The sequence below is a fragment of the Bombina bombina genome, chromosome 6, assembly GCF_027579735.1.
Source record: "Bombina bombina isolate aBomBom1 chromosome 6, aBomBom1.pri, whole genome shotgun sequence".
NCBI classification, from domain to species: domain Eukaryota; kingdom Metazoa; phylum Chordata; class Amphibia; order Anura; family Bombinatoridae; genus Bombina; species Bombina bombina.
The window spans coordinates 1,071,354,329-1,071,372,238 of record NC_069504.1 but is presented as its reverse complement, the minus strand read 5'-3'; the positions used below and the strand labels follow the sequence as shown (position 1 = coordinate 1,071,372,238).

Here is a 17,910-nt window from a genome sequence, read left to right as displayed (position 1 = left end):
GGAACTCTCTTCTTCGCTCCGCAAGACTCTCCCATAGTTTTGCAAGTTTCAAGTGCTCCCTAAAGACTCTACTGTTCATTCCCGTCTACAGGACTTCTCCAGACTGCCCCCTATCTTGTGGAACTCTCTGCTTCGCTCCGCAAGACTCTCCCATAGTTTTGCAAGTTTCAAGTGCTCCCTAAAGACTCTACTGTTCATTCCCGTCTACAGGACTTCTCCAGACTGCCCCCTATCTTGTGGAACTCTCTGCTTCGCTCCGCAAGACTCTCCCATAGTTTTGCAAGTTTCAAGCGCTCCCTAAAGACACTCTGTTCAGGGATGCATACAACCTACACTAACCTTTTCTAACCCTAGTTCCTCTCCTCCTTTGCTATCCCCTTGAACCCCTTTAGCATGTAAGCTTATGAGCCCAGCTGTTTGTAGATCACCTTTATAAGAGCTGACTACGGCAGGGTCCTCTACCCACTTGACCCCATAACTGTTACCTTGTATACCACACCAATGTTTATAGCAGTGCGCTCTACAAATAACTGATAATAATAATAATGTGCTTTTATGATTGTAGGTATCCCAGAACAGCCAGAGCTGCTGTTGTGTCACTGTGGGAAGGAATTCTCCTTTTACTCAGACTTTAAGTCTCACCTAAACAGTCACGTAAATAACCATCTGCCTAGTGAGACACTTAGCAGCGGAACTGCTAACCACAGCCTGACCCCCAGCAAGGATCGCAAGTGGAAGTGTTCTATGTGTCCTCGAGCTTTTTCATCTTCCTCCAAGCTGAATGTGCACTACATGGGTCACATGGGCATGAAACCTCACAAGTGTGAGTTCTGCAGTAAGGCATTTAGCGACCCCAGCAATCTGCGCGCACACCTCCTCATACATACTGGTAAGAACTGTCAATGGGCTGGTTGTGTGTGTGCGTGCGCCTGGTTGTGTGTGCGTGCGCCTGGTTGTGTGTGTGTGTGTGCCTGGTTGTGTGTGTGCGTGCATGTGCCTGGTTGTGTGTGTTTGTGTCACCAGATTTTAAAATTGTCTTTAATAGAAGGTCTGGGTTACAATAAAAACACAAATGACATCGGTACTGTTAAAAAAACAAAACAAAAAATACCTATTTATATATACAATACCTAAATGGTCAGTAAATTCTAAAAACAAATTATTTAAAGGGACAGTATACACCAATTTTCATATGACTTCATATAATAGACACTACTATAAAGAAGAATATGCACAGATACTGATATAAAAATAGAGAGAGTATAAAACCATTTAAAAACTTAGAAGCTCCCAGTTAAGCACTGTTGATGAGGTTAGGCTGGGACATCCACTGAAAGGGGCAGAGAAAGCATGAAAGGCAGACCCCCCCCCCCCCTCCCCTGCAAACGAAAAGACCCATTACACAACCAGGAGTCTGTAGACATCAGTATACATCTAAAACCTTGGGGCTTGTTAAGGAGACTGAAAATCAGCAGAATGCTATTTAAAAATAAGCAAAACTAAACATGGATACAAAAACACTTCCAGATGGGCTATATAAATGGATCATCTACAAAACATGTATGCAAATACAAATCTAGTGTACAATCCATATATGAAAGAACTCTAAAGGGACAGTAAAAACAAAATTAAACTTTCATGATTCCGATAGAACATGCAATTTTATACAACTTTCCAGATTACTTCTATAATTCAATTTTCTTCATTCTCTTGGTATTCTTTGTTGCAAAGCATGCCTAGGAAGGCTTAGGAGCAGCAATGCTTTACTGGAAGCTAGCTGCTGATTGATGGCTGTGCATGTATGCATCTTGTCATTGGCTCACCTTGTGTGTTCAGCTAGCCATCAGTAGTGCATTGCTTCTCCTTCAACAAAGGATAACAAGAGAATGATGCAAATTTGATAATAGAAGTACATTGGAAAGTTGTTTAATATACTCTGAACCATGAAAAAAAAATTGGGGTTTCATGTTTCTTTAATAATTTCAAAATATTTGGATGTTAAAAGCAGTTTATTTTGGAGCTAACAGGAATTTCATCTTTATACAACTGCGCCATGGGTACCACTTTTATCGGTGGAATATCTTCTCTCTTCTCTCTCTCTCTCTCTCTCTCTCTCTCTCTCTCTCTCTCTCTCTCTATTTATCTCTCTCTTTCTCTCTCTTTCTCTTTCTCTGAATTGTTTCTCAGGATAATGCTGTTCGGGATATGCCACAGCTTTCTCCTCAAACGTCCCAAGCCTTAATGGTTTCACATGCAGTGCTCTGCGGTTCCTCTCAGCCTCCTCGGGGTGTTTATTTGCCAGGAGATTTTGCTGCAGTGTCTGCAGCTTTATCTGCTTTCCCTACTTCTGGTAAGCGTAAGAGGAAATCTAGACATATTTCTGCTAGTAAGGTTTCTGACCCCTCTAAATCTGCATTGGTCAACCTTTCCCAAATGTCTGAGGAGGATACTTCAGTAGCTTTTGAAGGTGAAATCTCAGACTCTGACACAATGGGGGGAAAATCTTCATAATCTGAAGAAGTTAATTTAAGATTTAAGCTTTAACATCTCCAGTTGCTACTGAAGGAGGTTCTAGCTACTTTGGACGATTCTGAACCTTTGGTTGCTGTCAACCCTAAAAAGTCTTCTAAACTTAAAGGGACAGTCTACAGTAGAATTGTTATTTTTTTAAAGGACAGATAATCCCTTTATTACCCATCACAGTTTTGCATATCCAACACTGTTGTATTAATACACTTTTTACCTCTGTGATTACCTTGTATCTAAGAACCTTCTGACAGCCCCCTGATCACATGACTGTGACTATATAAAATCTATTGAGTTGCATTTAGCATTGTGTTGTGCAAACTCTTAAATAGCTCCCTGTGCCTGAACACAGTGTTATCTATATGGCCCACAGTCTCTTGTTGTTAAAAGCAATTTAAAAAGCATGTGATAAGAGGCAGCCCTCAAGGGCTTAGAAATTAGCATATGAGCCTACCTAGGTTTAGTTTCAACTAAGAATAACAAGAAAACAAAGCAAATTTGATAATAAAAGTAAATTTGAAAATTTGATTAAAATGACATCTCCTAGCTCAGCATGCTAAGTCACTGTGGCTAAGCTCTGTAACAACCCAAGGGTTGCAGTTTGGATCCCTGGCAAGGTCCACTCAGCCTTTCATTCTTCCAAGCTCGATAAAATGAGCAGCACCTTGAGACCCTTACGGGTGATTAGCCGCGCTTTACAAGTACCCAATACATACATACATCTGAATAATGAAAGTTTAATTTTGACTAGACTGTCCCTTTAATAGATGTATGAAATTTATAGCTCAGGAATGGGATAAGCCAGGGGTTCCTTTTTCCCCTTCCCCTGTTTTTAAAAAGATGTTTCCTGTTGCTGACTCCATTCGTGACTCATGGCGCACTGTGCCTAAGGTAGAGGGAGCTATCTCTACTCTGGCTAAAAGAACTACCATTCCTATAGAGGTTAGTTGTTCCTTTAAGGATCCTATGGATAAGAAGCTAGAGGCTTACCTAAAAAAGATGTACATCCATCAAGGATTACAGTGGCAACCTGCGGCAAGAATCACTACGGTTGTGGGTGCAGCATCTTATTGGTGTGACTCCTTGTCTGATTTGATATCAGAGGAGACTACGATAGAGGAGATCCAAGATAGGATCAAAGCTCTTAAACTGGCCAATACCTTTATCTGCTATGCTAACATCAGGTAATTAGACTTAGAGCTAAGCTGTCTAGCTTTACTGTTCTAACTCACAGAGCTCTGTGGTTAAAATTCTGGTCGGCTGATGTAAGACTTTATTTGGACCTGGTCTGGCGGAAATTATTTCTGAAATTACAGGTGGAAAGGGATCTTTCCTTCCTCAGGACAAGAACAGACCTAAGGGTTGCCTTTCATAACTTTAAAGGACCAAAGTCTTCCTCCTCTTCTTCCATACCATAGCAAGCCAAGACCTCTTGGAGGTCCAGTCAGCCTTGAAATAAGGGGAAGCAAAACAAGAAGCCTTCCACTGACTCTAAATTAGCATGAAGGGTCCGCCCAGATCCAATTTTGGATCAAGTTGGGGGAAGGCTTTCCCTTTTTCGGCAGGCTTGGATAAGTGATGTCCCAGATACATAGGCTGCGGGCATAGTATCTCAGGGTTACAGAATAGGATTCAAGTCTTGCCCTCCAAGGGGCAGATTTCTTCTGTCAAGACTATCCACAAACCAGGTAAAGAGGGAGGCCTTCTTAAATTGCGTAGAGGACCTATCCTCCCTGGAAGTTATTGTTCCAGTCCCACTAGAGGAACAAGGTCAAGGATTCTATTTGAATCTATTTGTGGTTCCCAAAAAGGAGGGAACTTTCCGTCCCATCATAGTCTTAAAGTGCCTCAACAAATTCTTTAGGGTTCCGTCCTTCAAGATAGAAACTATTCGTTCCATTGGTTCAGGATGGTCAGTTCATGATGACCATAGACCTGAAGGACGCATATTTACACGTTCCCATTCACAGTGATCATCACCAGTTTTTAAGGTTTGCCTTTCTGGACAAGCATTTCCAGTTTGTTGCACTTCTGTTTGGTCTTTCACGGCTCCCAGAATATTCACAAAGGTTCTGGGGGCTCTATTGGCAGTGATCAGATCCCAGGGAGTTGCTGTGGAGCCTTATGTAGACTACATCTTGGTTCAGGCGTCATCTTTTCAACTAGCAAAATCTCATACAGATGAGACGGGTGGAAAGTGAATCTGGAATAAGAGTTCTCTAGTTCCAGCTACAAGAGTGTGTTTCCTATGGACAATCATATCCCTGTCCATGAAGATTTTCCTGACGGACGTCAGAAAATCAAAACTTCTTGTTTCTTGCCTTTCTCTCCAGTCTGCTATTCCTCCATCAGTGGCTCAGTGCATGGAGGTAATTGGTCTGATTGTGGCTTCCATGGACATCATTCCTTTTGCTCGGTTCAATCTGCGACCGCTGCAGGTTTGCATGCTCAGGCAATGAAACTGAGACATTCAGATTTATCGCAGAGGATAAATCTGGATCCCCTAACAAGAGACTAACACTCTCTCGTGGTGGATTTCCCAGGAACATCTGTCTCGGGGCACTTGCTTCCCGAGACCTTCCTGGTTGTTTGTGACTACGGACGCCAGCCTTTTGGGCTGGGGAGCTGTTTGGGGTTCTCTAAAAGCTCAGGGCTTGTGGCCTCAGGAAGAGTCTTCTCTTCTCATAAACATCTTGGAGTTGAGCTCAATCTTCAATGCCTTGACAGCTTGGCCTCAATTATCTTTAGTCTGGTTTATCATATTCCAGTCCACAACATCACCTCAGTGGCTTACATCAACCACCAGGGAGGGAATTCCTTGGCCATGAAGGAGGTGACTCACATTCTGCAGTGGGCGGAAGCTCACTATTGTCTATCTGCCATCCACATTCCAGGAGTGGACAATTGGGAGGCGGATTTTCTGAGCAGACAGACTTTTCATCCCGGGGAGTGGGCTCTCAATCTGGAAGTGTTCTCAAGGATAACCCTCAGGTGGGCGGTTCCGGAGTTGGATCTGATGGCGTCTGAGGTAGCTAGATGCTCTGGCGGTTCCTTGGAATTTTGGTATAGCATACCGGTTTCCTCCCTTTGCTCTCCTTCCACAAGTCATTGCTTGTATCAAACAGGAGAGAGCATCTGTGATTCAACTAGCTTCTGTCTGGCCTCGCAGGAACTGGTTCGCAGATCTGGTGAAGATGTCATCTCTTCCACCTTGGAGGTTACCTCTGAGGAAGGACCTTCTAATTCAGGGTCCATTCCTGCATCCAAATCCTAGATTCTCTGAAGTTGACTGCTTGGAGATTGAACACCTAGTCCTGTCTAGACGTGGTTTTTCTGAAGTGTTAATTTATACTATGCTTCAGGCTTGTAAACCTGTTACTCGCAGAATTTACCATTAGGTATGGCGTAAATACCTTTTTTTGGTGCAAATGTAAGGGTTTCAACTGGAGCCGGGTGAGGATTCCCCGAATTTTATCCTTCAGGATGGCCTGGAGAAAGGTTTGTCAGTCAGTACTCTGAAGGGTCAGATTTCTGCACTGTCTATTCTTTTGCACAAACGTCTGGCAGATTTACCAGATGTTCAAGCTTTTGTTCAGGCCCTGGTCAGAATCAGGCCTGTGTTTAAACCTGTTGCTCCTCCTTGAAGCCTTAACCTATTTCTTAAAGTTTTGCAGCAGGCTCTGTTTGAGCCGATGCATGTTGATATAAAATTATCTTAGAGGTTTTGTTTCTCCTTACTATTTCTTCCGCTCGCAGAGTTTCTGAGCTTTCAGCTCTGCAGTGTGATTCCCCCTACCTTATTTTTCATGCAGATAAGGCGGTCCTTTGTACTAAATTTGGGTTTCTCCCTAAGGTGGTGTCGGACCGAGACATTAATCAGGTAATTGTTGTTCCTTCTTTTTGTCCTAAACCTTCTCATAAGGAACGTCTTTTGCATAACTTGGATGTTGTGCGTGCTCTAAAATTTTACCTACAAGCAATCTTCTGTCCTGTTTGTTGTTTTCTCTGGAAAGTGTTAGGGTCAGAAGGCCACTTCTACTACCCTTTCCCTCTGGTTAAGAAGTATGATTCGTTTTGCTTATGAGACAGCTGGACAGCAGCCTCCTGAGAGAATTACGGCTCATTCCACTAGGGCTGTCTCCTCATCTTGGGCTTTCAAAAAACATAATTTATGCTTACCGGATAAATTCCTTTCCTTCCGGATAGGGAGAGTCCACGGCTTAATTCCTTACTGTTGGGAAATACAACACCTGGCCACCAGGAGAAGGCAAAGACAGCCCAGCCAAATGCTTAAATATCCCTCCCACTTCCTCATTACCCCAGTCATTCTGCTGAGGGAACAAGAAAAAGTAGGAGAAACATTAGGGTATAAATGGTGCCAGAAGAATAAAATAAATAGGGGACCGCCCATAGACAAGAAAAAACGGGTGGGGGTCGTGGACTCTCCCTAACCGGAAGAAAAGGAATTGATCTGGTATGCATATATTGTTTTCCTTCCTAAGATGGGCAGAGTTCACGGCTTCATTCCTTACTGTTGGGAAAACTATACCCAAGCTCCAGAGGACACTGAATGAATAACGGGAGGAAGCAAAAAGGAAGAGGCGGACCCTATTCTGAGGGCACCACAGCCTGCAAAACTTCAAAGCAAAAACATCAAACTTGTAAATGTTTTTAAAAAAGTATGTAAGGAGGACTAGGTAGCCGCCTTACAAATCTGATCCATAGAGGCTTCGTTCTTAAAGGCCCAAGAGGAAGCCACTGCTCTCGTGGAATGAGTCGTTATCCTCTCCTTGCTGTCTCGTAAGCTAAGCGGATGACCCTCCTTAACCAAAAGTATAGGGAAGTCGAAGTAGCCTTCTGCTCCTTATGCTTCCCCGAATAGACAACAAACAAAGAGGAAGATTGTCTAAACTCCTTTGTAGCCTGAAGATAGAACTTCAAGGGGCGAACCACATCCAAATTGTGAAGTAAGCGTTCCTTCGATGAAGAAGGATTAGGACACAAGGAAGGAACCACAATCTCCTGATTGGTGTTGCGATCTGACACAACCTTAGGAAGAAAAACCTAATTTAGTACGTAAAACTGCCTTATCTGCATGAAAAATCAGATAAGGGGGCTCACATTGCAAAGCAGAGATTTAAGAAACCCTGTGCGCAGAGGCAATAGCCAATAAAAAAGAGAACATTCCAAGATAACAATTTAATGTCAACGGAATGCAGAGGCTCAAACGGAACCTGTTACAAAACCCGAAGAAGAAGATCTAGGCTCCAAGGCTCTAAACACAAGTCTGATCCTAATCAAAACCTTAACAAAGGACTGCACGTCTGGAAGCTCAGCTAGTCTCGTGTGCAATAAAACCGACAGGGACGAAATCTGTCCCCTCAGGGAACTAGCAGAAAGGCCCTTCTATAGCCTATCCTGGATAAAAGATAAGATCCAAGCAACCTTAACTCTGTGCCAGGAAAAAACACGCTCTTCAGACCAGAATAAGTAGGTCCTCCACACCTTGCAGTAGATAAGCCGAGTAACTGGTTTATGAGCTTGAATAAGAGTATCAATGACACTCTCAGAGAAACCTCTCTTGGCTAAGACTATTCAATCTCCACGCAGTCAGCCTCAGAGAATCTAGATTTTGATGAACAAATGGACCTTGTATCAGCATCCCCACTAGATCCGCGAACCACGTCCTTCGCGGCCACGATGGAGCTATCAGGATTACTGATACCCGCTCCTGCTCGATGCGGCCACCACTCGAGGAATAAGCGGTAATGGAGGAAAAAGATATGAGTTTGAACCTCCAGGGCACTGCTAGTGCATCTATTAGATCCGCTTGGGGATCCCTCGACCTCAACCCGTACCTGGGTAGCTTGCTATTGAGACGGGACGCCATGAAATCTATCTCCGGCATCCACCACTTGTTGCATATTTCTGCAAACACCTCGGGAAGGAGAAACCATTCCCCCTGGATGGAAGGATTGCCTGCTGAGAAAATCCGCCTTCCAGTTGTCCACATCCGGAATGTGGATCGCTGATAGGGAACAGCTGTGGGCCTCTGCCCACTCCAGAATCTGAGATACTGCCTTCATTGCCAAGGAACTTCTCGTTCCCCCCTTTATGGTTGATGTAAGCCACCAAGGTTATATTGTCTGATTGGAATCTGATAAACTGGGACGAACCCAGAAGTGGTCAAGCCTTCAAGGCCTTGAAGCTTGCCCGTAGTTCCAAAATATTGATCGGGAGGGAAGACTGCTCCTGAATCCACAACCCCTGTGCCTTCCTGGCACCCCAAACAGCTCCCCATCCGGATAGGCTTGCATCCGTAGTCACAATCTCCCAGGATGGTCTTAAGAAGCATGTCCCTCCAGATAGATGATCTGGACAGAGCCACCAAGAGAGCGATTCTCTCGACCGGCTGTCTAATACAATCTGTTGAGACAGATCTGAATGATCGCCGTTTCACTGCCTCAGCATGCACAGTTGTAAATGTCTGAGACGGAACCTGGCAAATGGAATGATGTCCATGCAGGACACCATGAGACCAATCACCTCCATACACTGAGCCACAGAGGGACTCAAGGAGGTCGGGAGGGCAAGACATGCCGTAGTTAGATTGCAACGTCTCTGGTCTGTTAGAAATATCCTCATGGATATGGAGTATTATAGTACCCAGGAATTCCACCCTGGTACTTGGGATAAGTGAACTCTTTTCCAAGCTTATCTTCCATCCATGTGATCGAAGAAGACTGAGAAGGGACTCCGAGAATTCTTCCGCAAGATGAAAGGATGGTGTTTGCACCAAAATATCGTCCAAGTATGGGGCTACTGCAATACCCTGAGTTCTGGCAACGGCTAGAAGAGCCCCAGAACCTTTGTAAAGATTTTTGGAGCAGTAGATTTTTGGTCCAGGAATGCAAACCTCAGGAACTGAAGGTGTTCCCTGTGGATTGGAACATGAAGGTAAGCGTCCTTCAGACCCACTGATCCTGTACATCCTTGAACCAGGCGTCTGAAAAAAGAGACAGTCTGCCCCTACATGATCCGATCCCAGTCAGGCTTCTTATTCTGCTTTGATTTATTCCAGGACTGAGCCGGCTTCCAAGTACTCTTGGGTTGCTCATGCTTGGAGAAGGATTGTTGTCGTTGGGATTTGTCAGAATGAAAGAAATGAAAATTAGAAGGTTTTCGTCCCTTAGACTTGTTCTACTTATTTTGCGGTAACCAACCCTGGACCAAATAAAATCTTTCCCTTGAAGGGATGAGAAAGGAGTCTGAACTTAGAAGTCATATTCGCAGACCAAGACTTCAACCAGAGCACCCGGCGGGCTAGGACCGCAAAGCCAGAGGCCTTTGCATTTAGGCGAATAATTTGCATGTTCACATCACAGATAAAAGAATTGGCAATTCTCAGAGCTTTAATTCTGTCTTGAATATCCTTGAGGGGAGACTCCACCTCCAATAAGTTCCAACAAAGAGTCGCACCAGTAGATAGCCGCTCCGGCAACCGCAGCAACTGCAGACGCCGGTTGGAACAAAAATCCTGTATGTTAAAACATCTTTCTCAGAGAGGTTTCCATTTTCTTATCCATCGGCTCTCTGAATGAAGAACTATCCTCAAGAGGTATAGTAGTACATTTAGCAAGTGTAGAGATAGCACCATCCACCTTAGGAATGGAGCCCCACAAATCCAGTTGAGGGACCGGAAACAACTTTTTAAAAGTTGACGAGGGGGAAAAGGAGGAACCAATTCTTTCCTATTCGTTCTTATTAATGTTCGCCATCTTAACCAGCACAGGAAAAGTCAAAGAAACTTTCCTGTCTTCGAAAACTCTGTCTAATTTAGGTATCATAGGTTCATCAATTTTAAATCTAAAGGACGGTTCCTCTGCAGCCAGGAGGCTTCGACGCTAAGGATTCCGACCCAGAAAGTTCACCCTCTGAAGCTAGAGAGGTTAACTCATCGGATAACTGGGACATAATAGCTAAATGTGATAAATATTTAGATGACTCCGGGTTAGGAGAGCTATGTTTAACCTTTCTCTTGCATTTGTTAGAGCGAGGTAATGCACTGAGGGCCGCAGACACCGCCGTTGTAACTGTGTGGCAAAGTCTGCAGGAAGAAGGCCCCCTCCAGATGGAGGATTAGATGTGCTACGGAGAACTGCATGTAAAGTGGATAATGTAGCAAGGGTAGTAATCTCATGGGACGCCGAGTCCTGAGAGGTAGACGGCTCAGAGGGACTAAGAGCCTTAGCAGGCTTGTCTCCCTTCTTAGACTTTATAATGGAGTTAAGGCATGTGGAATATAATTGAGTGGGCGGGAAACCACAGCCTCCTCACAATATAAACAGGTATGATTTAGTACAGAAGGAGTACCTTCTAACATGTCAGAGTCCTCCATAGCTCATGTTATATCCACAGAAGGACACAAATAAAAACGTCTCTTATTATAGAAAACTGCACCTTTATACTCCCAATGGCTGGGGCACTCACCACCTCCTAGACCCAGACAGTTAACAGAGGAAACGCTCTCCTCAGGTTCAAGTCTCAGCCGGAATGGAGGAAATTGACATAGAACACACCAAGTCACATGGAGTGTAAGACAGTACTTCCCTTTTATTAAAAGTACAGCAAGTAATAGGAACTGTGCAGCACTTTCAAAAACGAAAGTGAAACTTAAAAGTGAAACCTGTTTGTTCCAGTCAAAAACAGTCTTATCAGCCCAGGAAAAAATCACACAAAACAGCATGTAAATAATTAATACACTGATTAATTAACCCCAACTGTTCAATAAACCCCCTTCAGAGGATATTAACCCTGGATCCTATCAAGGTATAAAGGAGCCACACAGTGACCCTGTTATAGCGTTTTATGTGTAAAAATTTAAACGATCTTCCCTCCAGGATCCATGCTGTGGAACAGAACACAGCCTCTCAAGCGTGACAGTCTTATAGCAGCGCTCCTGACATGTACTTGAGTGAGAGAAAGCAGGCAGTGAAACTCGTTGACACTGATTGCTTAGGAGCTGTTAGCAGTAGTCTGGATGGTTTCGCAGAAAAACTTTCCCTGCATCTCCAGAGTCTTTACTTTCATCAATACCCTCACTGAGAGGTTGAAATGACTACTTAAAACTCCAGTCCTATCTCGAAGGGCAGATGCACTTTTTCAGGACTCTCCGAATCTTCTGCCACTTCTCTGCCACCTCCTAACGTGACGAAAGGCAAAGGAAAGAAAGGAAGCTTCTGTGGAACAGATTTGCAAGGTGGCAACATGGTCCTCTTTGCATACTTTTTCCAAATTCTACAAATTTGATACTTTTGCCTCGGCTGAGGCCTCTTTTGTGAGAAAGGTTCTTCAAGCGGTGGTGCCTTCGGTTTAGGTCCTGCTGCCTTGTTCTCCCTCCCTTTTCATTCTGTGTCCTCTAGCTTGGGTATTGGTTCCCACTAGTAATTGGAATGAAGTCATGAACTCTCCATGCCATAGGAAAGAAAACTAAATGTATGCTTATCTGATGAAAAATTTCTTTCTGGGCATGGGGAGTCAACGACACCGCCCTACTTTTTTATTATGATTTGGCAGTTTTTTTGAGTAAACCTCAGGCACCTCTATACCCTTGTGCGTTTCCTTTTTCCATTTTCCTTCGACTGAATGACTGGGGATTATAGGTAAGGGAAGTTACACTTAACAGCTTCACTGGGCTGCTCTTTACCTCCTCATGCTGGCCAGGAGTTGAATATCCCACAGGTAATTGCAATGAAGTCGTGGACTCTCCATGCCTGGAAAGAAATTTTATCAGGTAAGCATAACATTTTTTTTTTATCCCCACGTGATCACCTCAGGTAAGTAACGATTAGAGGAAGCGGAAGATCCCCACACTATTGACTAAAGGGAATTACTAACCATAGTATAAAAATCCTATCGTAGGTCCGGTAAGACTTGTAACATAGATATCAAAGTTTGGGAATATTTTTCAAAGGAATTTCCAATTTGTATAACAAGATCAGTTTTTAACAAGAAACCGACCTGTGACATTGTTTATCTACAAAATTATTTTAAGAGAGGTTTTTGTATTTTTTTTTAGGAATACTATTGATCTATGACATCTGTCATATAGGCAAAGGCCTTTACTAACACATCATTTCAGAGATTCTTTTTAGAGTAGTATTATATATGTGCGCGTATATGTAGTGCATAGCTGCATATCCTTCAACAAAGGATATCAACAGAATAAAGTAAATGTAGTATTAGCAGTTAATTCGACCTGCAAGCTGCCAATATAATCGTACATTTAAACTGCCTGTGTCAGCTTCATATATGTGTTTCTCAGGCATATCATAGAGAGTGCCTCACCAGCCTCTGACCTCACCTCACGTCACTGGTATTAACTAGGTTTCTAGTATATGTTATTTTATTATAAGTGCTTTAATAGATAGTTATATTTATATTTTAAATAGTTGTGGCCACATTGCAATGTTGTGTTTGGTATTTTAACATGTTCTAATGATTTTTTTTTCTGGATGACTGAGTGGTATGTATGTATTTTATTAAAAATTATATTTTCCAAATGTATGCCTATTTGACATTGCAATAGAGTATTCCCTTATCTCTTATTTTTTAAAGGGACAGCCAACACCAGAAGTTTTGTTGTTTAAAAAGATAGATAATCCCTTTATTACCCATTCCCCAGTTTTTCATAACCAACACTGTTATAATAATACACGTTTTACCTCTGTGATTGCCTTGTATCCAAGCCTCTGCAGATTTCCCCCTTATTTCAGTTCTTTTGACAGACTTGCATTTTAGTCAATCAGTGCTTACTCCTAGGTAACTTCACGTGTGTGAGCTTAATGTTATCTATATGACACACATAAACTAATGCCCTCTAGTGGTGAAAAAACCTGTCAATGCATTCACATAAGAGGCGGTCTTTAAGGTCTAAGAAATTAGCATATGAGCCTTCTTAGGTTTAGCTTTTAACTAAGAATACCAAGAGAACAAAACAAAATAGGTGATAAAAGTAAATTCGAAAGTTGTTTAAAATTACATGCCCTATTTGAATCATAAACGTTTTTTTTGGACTTGACTGCCGCTTTAAGTGCACCACTTTCTTTGTGGTTCATAATTAACTGTCGGCTAGATTACGAGTTAGCGTTTAACTAAGAATACCAAGAGAACAAAACAAAATAGGTGATAAAAGTAAATTCGAAAGTTGTTTAAAATTACATGCCCTATTTGAATCATAAACGTTTTTTTTGGACTTGACTGCCGCTTTAAGTGCACCACTTTCTTTGTGGTTCATAATTAACTGTCGGCTAGATTACGAGTTTTGCGTTATGAGTAAAAAAGCAGCGTTATGGGTTATAACGCTGCTTTCTCTTGTAAGGTGTATCCAGTCCACGGATCATCCATTACTTGTGGATTATCTCCTTCCCAACAGGAAGTTGCAAGAGGATCACCCACAGCAGAGCTGCTATATAGCTCCTCCCCTAACTGCCATATCCAGTCATTCTCTTGCAACTCTCAACATAGCTGGAGGTAGTAAGAGGAAAGTGGTGTAATATAGTTAGTTTTTTCTTCAATCAAAAGTTTATTGTTTTCAATAGTACCGGAGTTGTACTATTTTATCTCAGGCAGCATTTAGAAGAAGAATCTGCCTGCGTTTTTCTATGATCTTAGCAGAAGTAACTAAGATCCACTGCTGTTCTCACATATGTCTGAGGAGTGAGGTAACTTCAGAGGGAGAATGGTGTGCAGGGTATCCTGCAATAAGGTATGTGCAGTTTAAGTTATCTCCTGTTAAGTGTAGTCAGTCCACGGGTCATCCATTACTTATGGGATATTAACTCCTCCCCAACAGGAAGTGCAAGAGGATCACCCAAGCAGAGCTGCTATATAGCTCCTCCCCTCTACGTCACACCCAGTCATTCTCTTGCACCCAACTAATAGATAGGATGTGTGAGAGGACTGTGGTGATTAAACTTAGTTTTTATATCTTCAATCAAAAGTTTGTTATTTTAAACGGCACCGGAGTGTGTTGTTTTCTTCTCAGGCAGCATTTGAAGAAGAATCTACCTGAGTTTTGTGTATGATCTTAGCGGACGTAACTAAGATCCATTTGCTGTTCTCGGCCATTCTGAGGAGTGAGGTAACTTCAGAACAGGGGACAGCGGGCAGGTTCACCTGCAAAGAGGTATGTTGCAGTATATTATTTTCTAAGGAATGGAATTGACTGAGAAAATACTGCTAATACCGATATAATGTAAGTACAGCCTTAAATGCAGTAGTAGCAACTGGTATCAGGCTGATATGTATGTATGTTTACACTTAAGTATTTCTGGGGAATGGCACTTCACTGGGAAAATACTGTATGCATATAACTTTTAGCCTAACTTGCGGTGTGAGCGACTAGCAGCAGGCTTTTAATGACATTTCATAAATTAGATTTTAAACGTTTGCTGGCATGTTAAATCGTTTAATTATCTGAGGTACTTGGTGAAAAATTGTTTTGGGCGTTATTTTCCACATGGCTGTCGTTTGTTTTGAATTAAAACAGTTTACTGAGCTTCCCTCACTGTTGTATTGTGAGTGGGAGGGGCCTATTTTGGCGCTTTTACTACGCATTAGAAATTCAGTCACAGTCTGCCTTCTTCTCCCTGCATGATCCAGGACGTCTCTACAGAGCTCAGGGGTCTTCAAAACTAGTTTTGAGGGAGGTAATCACTCACAGCAGACCTGTGAGACTGTGCTTTGACTGTGATAAAAACGCTTATATTTTCAATTGTTATCCGTTTTTTCTGATATTAAGGGTTAATCATCCATTGCTAATGAGTGCAATCCTTTGCTAAATTTATGCATTTACTGTGAAAATTTGGTTTCTATAACTAATCCGGTTCATTGTTATTCAACTGTGACAGTTTTTGTGTGCTTCTTAAAGGCACAGTAACGTTTTACATATTGCTTGTAAATTCAGTTGAAAAGTATTTCCAAGCTTGCTAGTCTAATTGCTAGTTTGTTTAAACATGTCTGACACAGAAGAATCTCTTTGTGCAATATGTTCAAAAGCCAAGGTGGAGCCCAATAGAAATTTATGTACTAATTGCATTGATGCTACTTTAAATAAAAGCCAATCTGAACATGTTAAGCAACATTCACCAGACAACGAGAGGGAAGTTATGCCGACTAACTTGCCTCACGTGTCAGTACCTGCATCTCCCGCTCAGGAGGTGCGTGATATTGTAACGCCAAGTACATCAGGGCGGCCATTACAAATCACTTTACAAGACATGGCTAATGTTATGACTGAAGTTTTGTCTAAATTGCCAGAACTTAGGGGTAAACGAGATCACTCTGGAGTGAGAACAGAGTGCGCTGATAATGCTAGGGCCATGTCTGATACTGCGTCACAATTTGCAGAACATGAGGACGGAGAGCTTCATTCTGCGGGTGACGGATCTGATCCAAATAAACTGGATTCAGACATTTCAAATTTTAAGTTTAAGCTGGAAAACCTCTGTGTATTACTAGGGGAGGTGTTAGCGGCTCTAAATGATTGTAACACAGTTGCAATCCCAGAAAAAATGTGTAGGTTGGATAAATATTTTGCGGTACCGACGAGTACTGACGTTTTTCCTATACCTAAGAGACTTATTGAAATTGTTACTAAGGAGTGGGATAGACCCGGTGTGCCTTTCTCACCCCCTCCTATATTCAGAAAAATGTTTCCAATAGACGCCACCACACGGGACTTATGGCAAACGGTCCCTAAGGTGGAGGCAGCAGTTTCTACTTTAGCTAAGCGTACCACTATCCCGGTGGAGGATAGCTGTGCCTTTTCAGATCCAATGGATAAAAAGTTAGAGGGTTACCTTAAGAAAATGTTTGTTCAACAAGGTTTTATATTGCAACCCCTTGCATGCATTGCGCCTGTCACGGCTGCGGCAGCATTTTGGTTTGAGTCTCTGGAAGAGACCCTTGACTCAGCTCCATTAGATGAGATTACACACAAGCTTAAAACCCTTAAGCTAGCTAATTCATTTATTTCTGATGCCGTAGTACATTTAACTAAACTTACGGCTAAGAATTCCGGATTCACCATTCAGGCGCGCAGAGCGCTGTGGCTAAAATCCTGGTCAGCTGATGTAACTTCTAAATCTAAATTACTTAACATACCTTTCAAGGGGCAGACATTATTCGGGCCCGGTTTGAAAGAAATTATCGCTGATATTACGGGAGGTAAAGGCCATGCCCTGCCTCAAGACAGAGCCAAACCAAGGGCTAGACAGTCTAATTTTCGTGCCTTTCGTAACTTCAAGGCAGGAGCAGCATCAACTTCCTCTGCTCCAAATCAGGAAGGAGCTGTTGCTCGCTACAGACAAGGCTGGAAACCTAACCAGACCTGGAACAAGGGCAAGCAGGCCAGAAAACCTGCTGCTGCCCCTAAGACAGCATGAAGTGAGGGCCCCCGATCCGGAAACGGATCTAGTGGGGGGCAGACTCTCTCTCTTCGCCCAGGCTTCGGCAATAGATGTCCAGGATCCCTGGGCGTTGGAGATCATATCTCAGGGATATCTTCTGGACTTCAAAGCTTCTCCTCCACAAGGGAGATTTCACCTTTCAAGGTTGTCAACAAACCAGATAAAGAAAGAGGCGTTCCTACGCTGTGTACAAGACCTTTTACTAATGGGAGTGATCCGCCCAGTTCCGCAGTCGGAACACGGACAAGGGTTTTACTCAAATCTGTTTGTGGTTCCCAAAAAAGAGGGAACCTTCAGACCAATATTGGATTTAAAGATCCTAAACAAATTCCTAAAAGTTCCATCGTTCAAAATGGAAACTATTCGGACAATCTTACCCATGATCCAAAGAGGTCAGTACATGACCACAGTGGATTTAAAGGATGCCTACCTTCACATACCGATTCACAAAGAACATTACCGGTATCTAAGGTTTGCCTTCCTAGACAGGCATTACCAGTTTGTAGCTCTTCCCTTCGGGTTGGCTACGGCTCCAAGAATCTTTACAAAGGTTCTGGGCTCTCTTCTGGCGGTACTAAGACCGCGAGGAATTACGGTAGCTCCGTACCTAGATGACATTCTGATACAAGCGTCAAGCTTCCAAACTGCCAAGTCTCATACAGAGTTAGTACTGGCATTTCTAAGGTCGCATGGGTGGAAAGTGAACGAGGAGAAGAGTTCTCTCTTACCACTCACAAGAGTTCCTTTCTTGGGGACTCTTATAGATTCTGTAGAAATGAAAATTTACCTGACAGAGGACAGGTTAACAAAACTTCTAAATGCTTGCCGTGTCCTTCATTCCATTCAACACCCGTCAGTGGCTCAATGCATGGAGGTAATCGGCTTAATGGTAGCGGCAATGGACATAGTTCCT

General features: G+C 42.8%; 1 protein-coding gene across 2 annotated transcripts in view; it reads left to right on the top strand.

Annotated features, from left to right (window-relative positions):
- The window catches only part of PRDM4 (PR/SET domain 4), a 102,528-nt gene that overhangs the window by 56,367 nt on the left and 28,251 nt on the right, over nucleotides 1–17,910 (top strand). For both annotated transcript variants that reach the window (XM_053718961.1, XM_053718962.1), the window contains exon 10: nucleotides 566–889. In XM_053718961.1, the coding sequence (XP_053574936.1) occupies nucleotides 566–889 (324 nt within the window). The remainder of the gene's footprint in view (nucleotides 1–565; nucleotides 890–17,910) is intronic.